The sequence below is a fragment of the Chlorocebus sabaeus genome, chromosome 20 (genome assembly GCF_047675955.1).
Source record: "Chlorocebus sabaeus isolate Y175 chromosome 20, mChlSab1.0.hap1, whole genome shotgun sequence".
NCBI lineage: Eukaryota > Metazoa > Chordata > Mammalia > Primates > Cercopithecidae > Chlorocebus > Chlorocebus sabaeus.
In genome coordinates, this window is record NC_132923.1 from 10,836,579 (window position 1) to 10,853,299 (window position 16,721).

A 16,721-nucleotide genomic window follows, 5' to 3' on the forward strand; every position below is an offset into this window, starting at 1 on the left:
AGGAAACCCTCTCAGAACCTGACCCTTCTGAGTACAGCCATCCTCTTCTCTTCAAACCCATTCCTGGCTATCCTCATACAATCTTGTGTCTGGTGTAATGGTCTCAGACATGATTCTTTCCTTCAAGCTTAAAGTTCCAGAATCCAGTGCATAGAAGGGAATATTGTTTTCCAGAGTCTTGAGTAGCTTCGCTGCCAAAATGTGCTCCCCAAACAAGTTTGTAAAGTGTTCGCTTGCATTTAAGAGAAGGGAAGGGAAGATGGCTTGATGCAGTAGGTAGGGAGTGGGAGAGGCAAACAATGAAATCAGGAGGCAGTGATATCAGGAATAAAAAGCTTTATTGTTACAGAAAAAATAGCTTCATAACTGAATTACAACACCTAGTTTTCAAAGAACCATGTCTGAGAGGGAAAGTCAGGCCAGAAAATATCACAGGCTAGACCTCAACCTCACAATGGAGTGAACACAGGCAGGATAAAGAGGAGAACTTAAGGCATTTCTGAAGTCCTTCCATGAGAAACGAGAGAAAAGAAGCCTCAGACTGATACAGATCTTCTGCACCTGGGCTCTGCCAGTGCTGCTCCTTCACGCTCCTCATGGCCCAGGTCAGCAACAGCCCCCAGAACTGTGGCAGCAGCCAGAGCCCCCAGACTGCTGGCCACTGCCACTGCCACAGCAGCTGGAGCTCTGAGGTCGGCGTCGGAGGGACCGGCGGGGCCTGTGGTGGCTCAGGCAGCAGCCACCACCCTCAGAGCTGCAGCAGCCCCCAGAGCTGGAACCACAGCAGGAAGAGACTGGAGGTGGGCATGGGGCTGAACACTGGGGAGGGCATTTGGGGGGACACTTGGGAGGACACTTAGGAGTACACTTGGGAGGGCATTTAGGGGTACATTTGGGAGGAGGCTGGCACTGCTGCTGGCTCTGCTGGCAGGACATCTCTGTAGGAGCTGAATAAAGCTGAAAGACAATACAAGCCCAAGGTCACTTCCTTGCCCTTAAAATTGAACTATAATTTCACAAGATTTTATCTCTAAGATGACCAGAATTTATTTATTTATTTATTTATTTATTTATTTATTTATTTATTGAGATGGAGTCTTGCTCTGTCACTCAGGCTAGAGTGCAGTGGTGCTATCTCGGCTCACTGCAACCTCCACCTCCCAGATTCAAGTGATTCTCCTGCCTCAGACTCCCAATTAGCTGGTATTACAGGTGTGCACCACCACACCCAGCTAATTTTTGTATTTTTAGTAGAGACGGGGTTTCACCACGTTGGTCAGTCTCGAACTCCTGACCTCTTGACCTGCCCACCTCGGCCTCCCAAAGTGCTGGGATTACAGGCATGAGCCACTACGCCTGGCCTAAGATGACCAGATTTTAAAAACCCAGTCTCCCAAGACCAGTAACAAGAATGATACAAATGATTTCCACTTTGTAACTCCATATTTTCAAATGAATTCCTTGGAACTTCAGAAAGACATCAGTCCTTCATTCCCTTCACCTACCTTCCATCTTCTCCTTCCAGAAGAACCCTCCCCTCCAAAATTCTCTTTTATTCTTGTCTTTCTTCAAGAATGGCCTCAACCTCCACCCAGGGGCTCTTTCTGCCCAAAACACTGGTACCAAGAGTTCATCCTGGTCCTGAGAAGCACTCTACCTGGTTCAGGCACTGCAGCAGATCACTCAGGAGACAGGTAGACTGAGTTGCTGTGAGAAGCTTTGCCTTTTATACGATTCAGTCCTGACCTAGCATCAGGAGGTGCAGACCATGTGCGGGTTGCTGGAAGCATATTTCATAAAGGCATGGGTGACTCCCTCCCCTCGCATCCCACGGACCCAGTTCCTCCCTCCATAAGCATCTCAAGTATTAATCCACAGGAAGATCCCATGAGAACTGCAGGCGTCTAGGATGGTGAGGAAGCTCTGTGAATTGCACATGGCACCTATCTATCTCACAGGCAGCTCTGCTATGCTTTCTATTTTCTGAGCTGGGCCAGTATGGCTCTACGCCTCTGGGATGAACAGAAGTTCTGTTTTCTCTTTGGTATAGGAACTGAAGGAGAAAATTCCCAAGATGGAAATTAAATGGCCCTTTTTAGAATAATAATAGGGATCCAAAATAAAATTGTAGGCCCAAGGAAATAAACTAACGTGATTTTTTTCATTCCTAGATGATGCCATAACCAGAACTAAGAATGTCTGATATCTCAATGATGTTATTTTAGGCAGATCTAATGCGGACAGTGTGGGTGGTTGGGCTTCTCTCCTTGCCTGAATTTGATGCTCCAAAAGAGCTCACAAACAGTACTGATTCAGCACTAACAAATGCCTTTAAAATGGTTTATTTACTCGTGTTAAAGAAGGGGCCTTTGGCCAGCTCCAGGTGAGGTGGCAAAGACCAGGTGTACACTGAGGGTGGAGCAAAAGCTCTCGACTCATCTGGAGGTTTCCAGAAGTGAGGCACCAGTTCCAGTCATTCATAAGAGAAGAGCATCCAACCTGGGAAGGACCTCAGGAGAAGATTCATCTTTGGATGGGAGAGGTGAAGAGGAGGAGTATATAGGTTTTAAAAGCCCATGGTGGGAGCCAAAGCTTATTTTCTCAGCAGATAGTATTCTGAGGGAAAGCTGGGTCCCCAGGATAGTTACCAAAATTGACTTAGCTGGAAAGGGTGGCCAAAATATGGCATATTCACAATGAAAGCTGCAGTGGGAGAAAATAAGACTGGGAGAAAAAGGCAGTACCTTAGCTTCATGCTCGTTGAAATGGGCTGCGGTGAGAAGCATCAGCCCAGGTATAACACAGACCCTGGAGAGGGATGTCCAGCAACAGTTCCCACCCTTGCTCTCTCTACCTGTGCAACCTCTGGCAAGTTACTTAACCATCACTGGAAAAGGGAGCTGAAAATATTCCTAATCCACTGAATAAAGAAATACAGATGAAGTTCTTAGCACAGTTCTTAGAACTTCAAGTTTAAAAAAGAAAAAACTAATCCCTATGGCTATCCTTATTTCCATGAGAAAATATATTCTAAATTTCAAATTACTGACCTGCCAATTTTGAAACCAAAACTAATTTTTATGATATCAGAGCTTAGACTTAATGTTTTCTTATAGCAAAATATTAAGAGTATTTGCTTGCCACTAGGGAATGAGATTATAAAGAAAGCATACTCATTATTTAAAAACACCAAAAAATAGGAAAAGTTTTAAAATCACCCATAATCCCATCCCTAAAATACTGTTACTATTTTACTATTTTCCTTTCAGTCATTTTTTTTTCTATATATAGTGTTTGTTTTGTTGTTGTTATTTGAGTTTTGTTTGTATTTTACATAGTCTTTCTCATAGTACTTACATGAGTTTATTTTATTAACTTTACACTTAACATTTTAACATCAACATTTCCCATGTTATTCATTGTTTGGAAGGATTATTTTTGGTAGCCATAAGAACACTGCATGAAGGGCACAGAATCTATTTATAAGTGGTTAGGAGCATGAATTCTAGAACCAGTCTCTGGGTTTGAATCCCAGCTCCCCACTTACCAGTGGTGTGACCTTGAACAAGTGACATGAGCTTTCCACCTCACTGTCCTCACCTGTGAAATGGTGAAAAAAGTAGTGTTTATTTCATGGGGTCATGTGCAGATTAAATGAGTTAATATATGTAAAACTCTTGTAATAATGCCTGGCATATAGTAAGCATTCAATAAATGTTTAAAATGAAACCTGATGCTGTGTCACTTCTAAATTCCAGCACTCAGAGTAGGCCTAGATAAAGACCACGGGGTTGGGAGGCAGGTAGGCTCCTGTGGCCACTGAATCTCTATGCATCAGATCTGTCTCTGCCCTCCTTGTGGAGAAGTATAAGCAAGAAAGTAGAACACAGGTTCTGAATTTCTGGAAAAGGAATCCCAGTAGAAGTTAAAGGAATTACCCATTTAACACATGGGTTTGGTGAATTCTAAAAGGAACAATGTCCATCCTCTTTTACTTATAATTGTTTGGGCACATGACCACCTATCTGACCACACGGTAAGGTCTTTAGTGCAGGAATCCCTAAGGGGTCTAATTGAATGCATTGTAGGCAGCAGGTGTTCAGTTTTCATTTCCTTGTTCAGTTGAATTTACTATTCAGCAAGCAAGATGGACGCCTCAAACAAATCCAAACCCAGATTTTCATTGACAAATTCTAGACATTTCACGGGATGATAGAATAGATGTGGAAAGGACCTTGGCCATCATTCAGAGCCAGTGTTTCTCAACCCCAGTGAGATCTAGGCTTTGACATTCTCCAGACCTCCATCAAGTGGCTCTGCTGCACCACTGGGATTGATAATTGCTGATTTAGATCATGCCCCTTGTTTGACAGAAAAGGAACCTGAGACTCAGAGATGGAAAGAGGCTTTCCCTGGATCACATGGAGAGCTGGGAGCAGAGATGGAATTCAAACCCTGCTATCTGCCCTCTCTCCCTCATAACAGTCTGCCTCTTGAATAGTATTTTATTTCTTATTGTGATTTTTTCTAGCAAGATATATTTTATAAAATTTGCTTGTTAAACATGGCTATTGAAGTTGGAGTGAAAATAGTAATAAATATGCTGAATCACAGCCTGAATTGCACATCTGAAAAAACTGGAAGTGATCATTACCTCTACTAAATAACCAGGGATTGAGTACCTGTGTTGAAAAGGCAGTGTCTGGCATCTCCAGCGATAGGCCAGCTGGCAGACCCCCAAGAACCCTCCCCAGCATAGCACTATCTGGATGACTGTTCCTTAGCCCAGAAGTCCAACTCTTAGCCTTAGCATGGCTAAGTTCCTTAGCCCATGCCCCTGAGCTGATTAATCCTGTGGACACTGATTCACTGCACCTAACTCACAAGAGACTGTGATGACATCGACTTACAAAGAGAAACCTGAGTGTCAATGTTGGCAGGTACATTGTCTTCCTGTAGGAAAACTCCTGGAAGAAGTCGTCATAACCTGCCAGCACTCTATGAGCATGAGGTTGCACAACAACCTCAGGTTTTGATGGTCAGCAACACTAGACATGTCCATCAGGTCATCTGAACACCTCCAGCCCTGGACAGATTTGGAAGCCCTGAAAACATATGTCCCTGACAGCCCTTTGCTTCTCTGTGCTGGACTGTGGCCTGGGAACTGCCTTCGTGAGGGGCTTTGCACAGTGCTGCTCTCACCCACTACAGGCTGAATCTGGAGTCTGACACTGGAAAGGGATTTTTTCTATTTGTCTTATTTCCACTGGTCACTGTTGCCCTGATGTAAAGTCTGAATAGTGTACAGAATAATTCCCACCCATCCTGTGCGTAGATGTCCACATTCCAATCCCCAGAACCTGTGAATATATCACCGTACACAGCAAAAGGAACTTTGAAGATGTGATTAAGTCAAGGATCTTGAAATAGGGAGATTTTCCTGGATTATGCAGGTGGGCTCGCTGTAACCACAAAGGTCCTTATAAGAGAGAGGCAAAAGGGTCAACGTCGGAGAGGGGAGATTTATCAGCAGAAGCAGAGGTTGGAGTGAGGCATTTTGAAAATGTAGGAAGGGGAGAGAAGCCAATGAATATAAGCAGCTTCTAGCAGCTGGGAAAGGCAAGGAAATAACTTTTCCCTAGAGCCTCCAGAAGGAATACAGCCCTGTCAACAGTCTGATATTAGCCTAGTGAGACCTATGCCAGTCTGACCTACAAAACTATAAGGTAATACCTGTGTGTTGTTGTAAGCAACTAAATTTGCAGTAATTTGTTACAGCAGCAATAGAAACCAACCAAGAGGATCCTCAATACCTCTGAGGCTGACATCAGGCCAAGGGAAGCTCAGTGAAGAGGTGACAGAGAAAATTCTTACAGATAAAGTGCTGTCTGGATTGTCCCAGCTTTACCCCTTGCTAGCTATGTGACCCCTTGGAGCTGTTTACTCAGCCATAAAATGAGGATAATAACAGTGCTCATGGCCATGCCAGTTGTATGAGGACTCCATGAGATAATGCCTGCAAAGCCCTTCGTCCTAGACTTGGCACATAAAAAGCGCTTAGTAATTTTTAGCCCTTCTTATTCTGGTCATTATTAGTCTTGTCCTCACCATCATCAGTGAAAACAGAGATGTCATGATGGTTGCCAGTGCATTCCTGGGGCCCTCCACTGGGCTTAAAGCTCCCAGCTACTTATTTCCCGGACTGGAGCTTGAAAAATTCCATAGAGTAGGATGGACAACCTGCTATCACTTTGGGCTTATTTGAATTTTCAAGATACTACTTGCACCTCTTCTCAGGAAGATGAGGGTTTCTTCTTCTTTAACTTCTGGAGAGCATTTTACCATTTATGAGGTGTTTGTGCATTCTTTCCTTTACTGGAATCTTTACAACAGCCCAATTTTGTAGAAGAGAGGGTTACTACCCCTATTATTCAAAGATAGAATCAATGCACAAAGAGGCCAAGAAATTTGTCTAAGGTCACACAGATGTTAAGAGAAGTTACCAGGGTTCAAATCCAGCTCTTTGGACTCTATACCTCATGCTTGCTTCTCGAATCACAGCGACCTCTAGCCCAGGGTCTGTGCATCCTGTCATAGAAGGGGTGCACAGACTAAAATCCTAGGGGGCTAGAATATAATGCACAAAAGCAGTCCGTAGATGCTCCTCTTCTGAGAAGATACTGCAATATGGCCTTAAAATGGAGCTTTCTTCCTGTCCTAAGTGAACAAAGTGCTGAGTGGAAGGGCCTCTAGCAGTCTGGTTTCAAGCTGCAGACCTTTCTTCTTGCCTTCCTGGGCACCACCACCTGCAAGTAATGAGTGCCAGAGACATGGGTGCAAGCAAGGACATCAGAGACTGACTGACTCATGAGCTGCCTGGGGCCCCCAGGTGTGTGTGCGCACTTCCTGGAAAAGCCTCACCTCCATACACCGAGCCAGGTCTGCTCGCCCTGGCACGTGGGATGCTCAGGTTTCCTGGGGGCCTTGCCAGCTACAGTGTTATCTTCTCTATGGAGAGCATCTCCATAGCTGGAGCCTGGAGGCGAGGATGCCATGGGAGCCTCCAGAGTGAGTAAACAGAGAAAGGAGGATTCCTCCTCTCGGAGAGCAGGTAAATATCCGGGGCGTGGGACTCAGAGGGAGTAAAAATAGCCAAGGAGGCTCCTGGAAACACACACACCGAGGTACCTTGTTTTCTCAGATGGAGAGGACGGAGACCAAGCATACAGGTGGCGTGAAGCAGGCAACAGGGAGGGGCTGGCTGCAAGTAGGCTAGGCATCCCATCACACCAGGGTAAGGGTACCTCCATCCAGTGGCAGGTATACCATGTGCCTGCCTCTAGGGAACCAGGCAACTGGGCTGTCCCTCACAGTTGCTTAATCTGCCCATTTGCCTTCATCAGTGGATTGCCTTCGGCAGGACTTGTTTTCAGTTCTCCTAGCTTACATTGATGACCTACGGGGAGCTAGTCCTGGGCTAGGCAGTGGGGAGGCAAAGATAGGGAAGCCATCAGCACTGCCCGCTAAGAGCTGTCCGTCCAGTGGTGGAGACAGGTGTTCCCCAGGAACTGCAATACAAGCAGACTCTGATGGGTATGGACCAAAGGTTAAGCAAAGTGGATTAGAAAGGAAAAGGTATACATCAAGTTACAGTAGTATAAGCAACATGAAAAATTCATTTATGTAAGTCTCTCTCTCTATTATATATATGTATGGTATATATAGAGAGTAGGTAAATAATCAGGGAAAAAAAGCTTGGATTGACCATATTAAGATATTAACTGCAATTTATTCTGGGTGGGGGATCGTGCCCATTTCTTTTTCTTTTGCTTACCTACATTTTCTGATTTTCTGCAATGAATATGCATTACTTGGATGATACGCTGTTTAAATTAACGCAGAGGTACTAAATAGACTGAAAGGATCAGAAGTGACATTTGATGCTTTCATTTAATTTTGCAGGTGTTTTGGTTTCCACTAAGCACCAGGCACCATGCGTGGCTCTGTAGGCATAAGGAAGAAGTGAGTTATACACAGTCCCATTACTCCTGAGGCTCAGAATGGCCTTCCCTTTCTTCTGCATCCATCTACAGTTCACATGCCACCACCGCCTACCTGGTCTCCAGTAGCCTCACTGGCCAACTCGCTTCTCAGATGTTTAATCACAGCCTGCACAGTACTGCCTGCTCCATATGTGGACATCATTTACCTGCAAGATCTTGAACTCCTTGGAAGCAGGAGCTACATGTTATCCTTCTATTAATTTCTCAAAGCATGGAGCTAGGAAAATAGTGGATGCCTTAGGAACATGAGCTGAATGGAGCCAAGTGGAGGGAAGGAGACATTGAGGCCCACACAAGCGTCAGCCTTGGTACCCTGGTTGCCTCGGGGTTCCCAGGTCTTGACTCCAGAAGGGACTGAGGATGTGAGTCCCGCTTTGCTCCGAGCCACTCACCTCCAGTGGGTTGTCTCAAACCATGGCTCATGTACGGAAAAAACCCAGTGATTATTGAGCTGAAATTAGCACCCCAGAGGCAGATCTTGCACCCACAATTGGGAAAAAAGTTTCCCTCCACCCAAAGATACTGTCTTCCCCATCAAGATTTCAAAGCTCAATTGACTATGTCAATGCTCCAAAGACTAAAGAAATTTAATTTAACTTTGTAAAGCTGGGGCTTGGTTAGCTCTAGTCTGGATACATGGTAAGCATAGTAAATAGGGAAGAGAGAGAAAGGCAGTGAGGAAGAAAAGAGGGAAGGAAGGATAGATAGAAGGAAGGGAAAAAGGAAAGGAGAAGAAGGGAAGGAAGAAATGAACAGAGATGGGAAATGAACAGCAAATACAATTCTCTCTTCCCACCTACAGGACATTCTACTTCAGGTAGTGGTGATTTTGTTGATAACTTAAAAACACAGGGCAGAAAGTGAATCTCACTTGTAACAAAGAGGAAAGACACCCACGTATCCCAGCAACTAGTATTTATGGTTATAGGTTGGGGCTTCTCTTTCCACCCCTCTCCCAATCCCACCCACCTATGCCCGCCCAGCTCTGGCCTCTCCCTGCCCTGAGGTACCAGGACTTCTCTGAGCCTGCTCAGTCATGCTCCGGTGTCTGACGGGCGGAGTATGACTGAGTCACGTCACAGGAGTCGGAGCAATTTCACACATGCCTGAAGTCTCTAGGTTAATGATGAAATGCCCAAGAATTTCCTGCTGCCTGTGTGCCAGGCTTTTCACCAATATCCAAAAGAGCAATCTGGGAATATGGCTATGTCTGTCCTAGGGTTGAAGATTACTCCCCCCAGGGAATTCAGTCTCTTCCCCTCTACATGTTCCCTCTACTCATCCTCTGTCCCTCCACCTCTGCCATGCACTCCATCATAAGGACCTCTCCTCCCTCCTCCCAACTCCTTCTCTTTTACCCTCCCCTCTGATGATATAAGCCACATTCCACAGTTTACAGTCATTGATGCAAATAGGACCCATCATCGTTACCTCCTCTGAAGCCTCCTTAATTCCCTCAGTAAATGTCCCCAAGACCCAAAGCTGAGAGGCATCCCACCTTCTCCCTCTTCCTCACCTCCACGTCTAATCATGCACCCAGGCTCCTCCTCCCAGCCCTACTGTCTCCTCTACTCAGACAGACCCTCACCATTTCTGTTTCTAAAAGGTAAGTCTGAGTCTATTTAAAACTTTCGAGGGCTCCCAATTACCCACAGAGGAAAAAAAAAGTCAAGTTCCTCCACGTGGTGCCTAGATGCTTCATAACTTGGCAGCTTCTACCTGCCCAGCCTTATGTCCCTGCACCATATGGACACTACAGCCTCCTCAAATTATTACCATCCCTGAATGCGCCTGCGTGCACCCTCTGCTTAGAACACCCTTTTTCCTCCACTCCTGCATGTTCTCAGGCTCCTGTTCTCTAGGAAACCTTCTGAGACAGCCCCAGCACTGGCTCCTGTAATGGAATGCCTCCCTGGCAAGGTGCCTGGCACTCTCTGTGCTCTCCAACAGGATCACCTCTTTATTTGATTCTGAGCCTCTCCACAATGGGGTCTGGGCACTCCACCATGATGCTGGGGGATATCACAGAGGCTGTGTATCATAAATACTCAGAGGTGCTTGGAGACAGATGCTGAGGTTATTCATCACTGTGTATCCTCAAGGCTCAGCACAGAGTTCATGGCATTCAGCAAATATTTGTTGAGTGAAGAATGAAGGAATGAAAGACTGAGAGCTTGTCGTCATTGTCGCGGAGGGAGGAGGCCCACAAGGCCAGCCTGGTCACTGTGCAGCAGGTTCTGACCTTGACTCAGTCTGATACAGGTGGAAACTGTGATGAAGTCACTTCTCATCAGTGTGTTGCCTTGGTCTCCCTGGGATGCCAGACAAACAGGAGCTTTTAAGCACTGGAAATTCTGGATCCCTTATTAGATAAATTGAGTGACACCAGGTCCTGCTTGAGTTATTCTTAGACTCCACAGGTCACCAGGAGTCTGTCAGAGATTTGGCCCATCCCTTCTCATCCAAGGGATGAAACTGGCTCTAGAAGCCAGAACCAGCACTCAGAACTCTAGCCACTGAGCCCCATGTCCTTCCCATGTCTTTCCCATCTCCACTGTCTGAACTGCCTCCTCAGTGGCCACATCTGAGCCGAGCGGAGCCTGGGGAAGGGTAGACAGAGTCTTGCAGTGCCCATAGAGTGTCCTCTCAACTGCTAATTGCCTAGTTGAGTGACAGGAAGCCCAGCAGGCTTTAGGAAGATTTCAGGGGAAAAATGACCCCTGGCTTCTGCTGCTGTCCCCCTCTGCCCCAGGAAGCTGCATGAAGGTTCAGTTACTGCCCTCCCAAGGGGGTTACTCTGTGGAGGCCCTTTGGATGGGGCCAGTACTTTGAACCTCTGTCAGTTCCCACTTGCAACATTCCAAGTGCTCAGGGTTTCTCTGGTATAGAGCTTGGTCCCTGGACCAAACTCTTTATGTACCGGAGAGAGTTTCTCTCTTTAGGTTTCTGGTTTATTATTAAATCCTTAGAACACAGAGGATGTTTGGAACATAGTAGATGCTCATTGAATATTTTTGGAAGAGGGAGGAAGGAGGAAAGGAGGGAAGGAGGGGGTGAAAGAAGGGAAGGAGAGAGGGAAGGAGCTGATCCACGTGCCACTGAGCTGGCTGAGAGAGCAGGGTGAGCCTCTGTGAGCATCTGGACAACTCACGCATGAGGCTAAAGCCAGCTTCCCAGAACAGAGGTGACCTCCCCTCATTCCCAAGACCCTTAGACACAAATGCTCATTTACCTGAGTAGAAAGCCTCTTGAGTTAGAAAACTTCACAGTCCATGGGCATCCTTTGTGGTACATAGCAGGTGCCCTGGAACCCTTTGCTATTTCCTCATTTCAGCCCTATCGTTTCCTGGGGCTTTCCACGTGTATCTCTCCCACAAGCCATCCTAGCACCGTAGAAGGATCCTGTCTTGGAAACACTAGGCTCAAGAGGGTCACCAGGTTCCACGTTTCTCACTGGGATCCAGGAGATAAGAGTGGTGGGAATCCATTCTAATAGGAGTGTAAGCCTCAGTGCCCAGTGGTGAGCCATTCATATCTTTAAAGTGGAAGAGGAATCCATTAAGCAGAGTGAACTGAATAAGAAACAGGGAAATCTGCCCTTGAGTCTCAGTTCTGCCGTGTTAACTCTGCAACCTTGGACACACCACACTGCTTCTCTGAGCCCCAGTGTTCTCATCTATACAATGGAGGCCAACTATATGCTACCCAAACAAGTGAGATCACATATAGCAAAGTATGTGGTGATCCATAAAGTGCAATAATAACTATCATAATAATGTAAACATAACCAAATAATGATGTTGATGACAATTAAAGCCACCCTGTGAGTGGTGTTGTCTCTCACATAACCGCACAGCTTTACGTGATGTCAGTGGTTCTAGGGGGTGCAGGAGGTAAGGCCACAGCAGGAAAGACCCCCAGGTGAGAGCTGAGTGTCAGTGACACTTCCAGGCATTCCTGGTGCCTACCTGGAAGACAGCACTGAGGGCAAACACTGTCCTGCCCCAAAGAGCATGAGAAAGCGAGAATGAAGCTGATGGCTAATCTTTGTGACCCTGCCTTGACCCCTGTAGGACTCCACTGATGACTAGGGAATGAGCACCCTATTCTCACCAGCTGGTTCTGCAGGCCCTTAGGAACCAGAATATTGGGTGGGGTGGTGCCTGGGTTTGCGCAGTCACTTTGCCCCTCTGCAGCAGTGTGTCCTCCAGTGGAAGACAAGGAGCTGGACACGATGGCCTCTGCGAGTCCATCCTGCTCGGGTGGATCTGGTGGAAGTGTCTCGCAGGCTTCCCACAGGCCCTGTGCTCTGGGGCTCACAGTTCCGAAAACTTGGTCAATACCCAGCACTATCAACAACACCTCATAATGTCTCCACTCAGGGCCAAGCCTGGCTTCAAGCAGCTTCACCCTGACCTTGCACCTACAGCATCACATACAAGACATTTGGAGCTGCTATTGGAAGGTTCATCCATCAATCTGTCATTCAGTCCTCAAAAACATATTAAGTACTGATAACATACCAGGCATCATGCTCGACCCTGATGACACAGATGGAAATTAAACACAGCCCTGTCCTTAGGACATCCCCACTCTGGGTCAGGGCCGGGTTGAGGCAGGCAGATACATAAGCATTCACTTGTAAGGCAGTGTGACGAGTGCTGATAGACGACATAACACTCTTCTCTCTTCGGAGTTGCCTTCCACTCCCAAGGCCTGGCAGAAAGCAGATGACTTCCCACAGATACCCTTGCCCACCCTTTCAACCTTTTCAGCTAGGAGCCAGAAAGGATCCCATTTTTGCCATCAATTAGCTAGATGAACTTGGGAAAGTCACTTCGCTTCTTGAGGCCTCAGTTGCCTCATCTATAAAGTGGGAACAGTGAGATTTTTCATCTATTCAGGAATCAAAACAAAATATTTTTTTTTTTAGCAGCAGTTATATGCTAGGCTTTGGGAACACAGCAGTGAACAGAGACATGACCCCTGATCTCATGAAATACAGTTAATTAGAAAAGACTGACATTAAGACTTAAAATTATTGCCAGAGCTATAAAAGGAGAAACAGGTTCCTATGGAACTACAGGAAGAGAATCTCACCCAGCCATGACCATTCTCCCAGAGATACCATGGGCATTCAATTAAACAGTGAATATAAAAGTGTTCCTTAGGCTGTAAAGTGCTGTGTGAATATGTGCTATTTTCTCCTGGGTGTTTTTGCCTCTCTCACTCAAAGCTTGGGAAGTCAGAATATGAGAAAGATAAAAAGGAAAGCAAATGTCAATTGAGGTAATTGCTTAAATAAATAATAGATATTATTCCACTTGTTAGCAGACCAGGACAGGGATGCCTCCCAATAATAGTGAAATGTCAATTATTTCACTAGCATGCCCAGGGTGGCACAACTCAGGGTCAGAAATGAAGGTTAACCCTGTCCCTCTCCACTGCTCCATAGTAAACAGGAAAACAATTCTCCTCCTTGGTGTTTCCACCTCCAGCCCTGCTCCTCAACTTCTGGTTAGAAGCTAAGGCACAGACCAACTCCCAGCCAAGATGCTCAGAGAGGGCAGAGGTCCACCCAAGAGAATGGACAGCAAGGCAGGTAATGGTTGCCAGGCAGAGCTCAGTCTGCCTCCTCTGATGGGACTGTATCCATGCTAATGGCCGTACTAACGCTGGTGGGAAGGCAACCTTAGTCAAGCTGTGAGCTGAATCCAGTTGAATCCAGCTATGGTAGACAATGGCTGGACAGATATGGAAACTGAGGTTCAGAGAGGAGAACTGGATGGTTGCAGCAAAAAACTATGAGTGCCAGTGTCCTGTTTCTGAGTCTCTGGTATCAGCAACACACATTGAATGCCTTCCATGTGTCAGGCACCAACCACTGTGAAGTGGTTTGGGGAGGTGGACCTTCCCCTGGGGGAGCTCTCAGATCTGGGCATCTCACCTTTGGCCAATGCCCTCAGACTCTCTTCCTTTTCTCCTGTCCATTCAAAATCCAGTCTCTGTAAACCATCTGAAACTTACTCACGATTAAGCATGGCCCTTGCCTGGGGAATATATCTGTGTTTCAATAGATACCAACTCTCAAAATAAAGAAATGAATTTATAATCACTGGGTTTCAGGCCTAAGTCGTAGAAGGAGTGCTGGGCAGTGGTACATGCAGTGGTCAGGGTCGATTTCTCCCCAGATGAGAGAACGGAGACCCAGAGCCAGAACAGAGATGCAGCTGGGCTTCGGCCACACAGCTAGAAAGTAGCAGGCCCAGAACCCATGTTTGCTGAATTTCAGCCCCTTCAAGAAAACCATAGATGCTGTAGCTCTCAGTGGAGCTAGAGAAGACCCTTCGCTAGCTGGAGTTCCCTCAGGGGACAGCAATCCTGTCCCATAGGACAAGGGGGAAACTAGGGATGAGGGATATAAACCTGCTCTCCCAGGACTCTTGGAGTTGAAAGGAATTTTGGTCTTCATTCAGGGCTGTCCAGTGAAGTCATCCCAGGTCACTTTCTGAACAACCTAAGTACAAACACAAATCCTAAATCTCCCAGAGCCCAGACTCAGGCTCTCTGAGTTGTCACTCCTTTGCTGAGACACCCCCTGGTGGTGTGGTAGGAAAATCCAATCTGAAGTCAGACTCCTTTTGAATCTCTAGCCTGTGGTCTCAGGAAAGTTATTTAATCTCTCTCAGCCTCAGTTTCTATATCTGTAATGATGGAAAAAATACTGCCTAATGTTTTAGGGGTTGGTCTGAGAATAAATTAGACTGCAAGTCTAAACTCACTAGCATGGTACCGGACACATGGAAGTCATTCAGTGTGTGTTTCTTTCCCCCTCCTTAACCTCTACAGCATCTTTAGTACGTGGCACATAGTAATCACATATGTTTTACTATGTTAACTAGATACACCACATAAAAAGCAGACAACAGTTGCATGCTTTGTAGAGGAAAACACAGTTCACTCTGATTACTTGGGACTGATAGCATCCCATCAGGTCTTGAAAGAGAAGGGGATTTGCAGTGACCTCTTCAGCAGCTTCCCGCTCTTCGCCTATCCTCATCACTGGAGCCCAGCAAAATCTCCAGGATGTACTGCCAGTTCTGAACTCCTGCCTCTGATTCTGTCGCCCCCTACCATCCCATGTGTGTAAGGCAAACTGGATGCTCCACCTCTTCCTCAGTGCAGAGAAGTGCTGAAACCCTAATCCAAGAGTTTACAGGCTTACTCAAGAGACTTGGACGAGTGTGTGACATGGCTGTGAAATAAGAAATAACAGGAGCAGAGTTGGAGGAAATGTTGGACATAGAAACCCTTGGAAGACAGATGTGTTCGTTTGCTAGGCTGCCATAACCAAGTGCCACAAAGTGGTTTAAACAATAGAAATTCATTTTCTCTCAATTTTGGAGCCCAGAAGTCTTACATCGAGAGTTGATGGGCTTTGCTTCTTCTCTCCTTGGCTTATAGACATCCATCTGCTGCTTATGTCCTCACATGGTCTTCCTTCTGTGCATGTCTGTGTTCTAATTTTCTCTTCATATACAGACACCAGCCATAATGGATTAGGGCCCACCTGATGACTTCATTTTAACTTAACTGCCTCCGTAAATACCCTGTCTCCAAATATAGTCACTTTCTGAGGTCCTGGGTTTGGGACTTTAACATATGAAGTTTTGGAGGACACAATTCAGCCTATAATAACAGATAAGAAAAGTAGCCTCCCTTAGGAACCAAACATAAGCCCTGTACCATCACAGATACCCATGAATGGGGGACAAAGATGGAGATGGGTGGAAATAAATTAAGACACCCCACCCATGCCCACCTCATTAAGGATTCAGCTGACTTTGGAGGGTGGATAGAGATTACACCAAGGCCTCAGGGGGGAAGTGAGGCCTAGGCAACTTTCAGAGGATGGACTTTGAAGCTTCTGCATCCTGAGTTCCAGAAAGTTAACCCTGTCACACTCCCTCTCCACAGTACGCCAACATTCTGTGACAAAGAGTTGCCTGGTATGCCTCCAGCATACTATAAAAGAGCAGAACTGGCTGTGCGGGGTGGCTCATATCTATAATTCCAGCACTTTGAGAGGCTGAAGTAGGTGGATCATTTGACGTCAGGAGTTCGAGACCAGCCTGGCCAACATAGTGAAACCCTGCCTCTACTAAAAACACAAAAATTAGCTGGGCGTGGTGGTGCACACCTGTAATTCAAGCTACTAGGGAGGCTGAGGCAGGAGAATTGCTTGAACCTAGAAGTTGCAGGGAGCCCAGATCATGCCACTGAACTCTAACCTGGGCAACAGAACAAGACTCTGTCTCAAAAAAAAAAAAAAAAAAAAAAAAAAAGCAGAACCAGTCCCAAGATCACCACTGACACATCTAATCAGCCTATATATAGACTGGCCTAGACATTCTAGAAGCATTCTTTGAAGTAGATTGTTTCTTGGAGTAAGGAATTTATATCTTTGGGATAATAGCTGTGACATTTTCACCTTTTCTCCCCTTGTGAGTAAGGAGAGTTTGTTTTTCCCACTTTTCAAGCCAAGCAAAGAGTCCGTAAGAAAATCACTCTGAGATATTGGGGGTCCCTGCAGGAAAGTGAGATGAAGTATTGTATCTCATTTGGATGCTTGATGTGCTGTGGAAAGACAGATGCTCA

The 16,721-nt window shown here is 46.1% G+C and overlaps 1 protein-coding gene across 2 annotated transcripts; it reads right to left on the reverse strand.

Moving 5' to 3' along the window:
* Window positions 1-321: 321 nt before the first annotated feature.
* LCE5A (late cornified envelope 5A) lies at window positions 322-1,765 on the reverse strand. Of its 2 annotated transcripts, none has more exons than XM_073008108.1 (2): window positions 1,658-1,765; window positions 322-957 (listed from the first exon to the last, which is right to left on the reverse strand). In XM_073008108.1, exon 2 carries the CDS (start codon window positions 934-936, stop codon window positions 607-609), a length of 330 nt encoding a protein of 109 aa, XP_072864209.1. In that variant the 5' UTR covers window positions 937-957; window positions 1,658-1,765; the 3' UTR covers window positions 322-606. The 2 variants fall into 2 exon arrangements, with proteins under 2 accessions (XP_072864209.1, XP_072864208.1); XM_073008107.1 differs by having other exon boundaries at window positions 1,506-1,703.
* Between the last annotated feature and the right edge of the window lie 14,956 nt (window positions 1,766-16,721).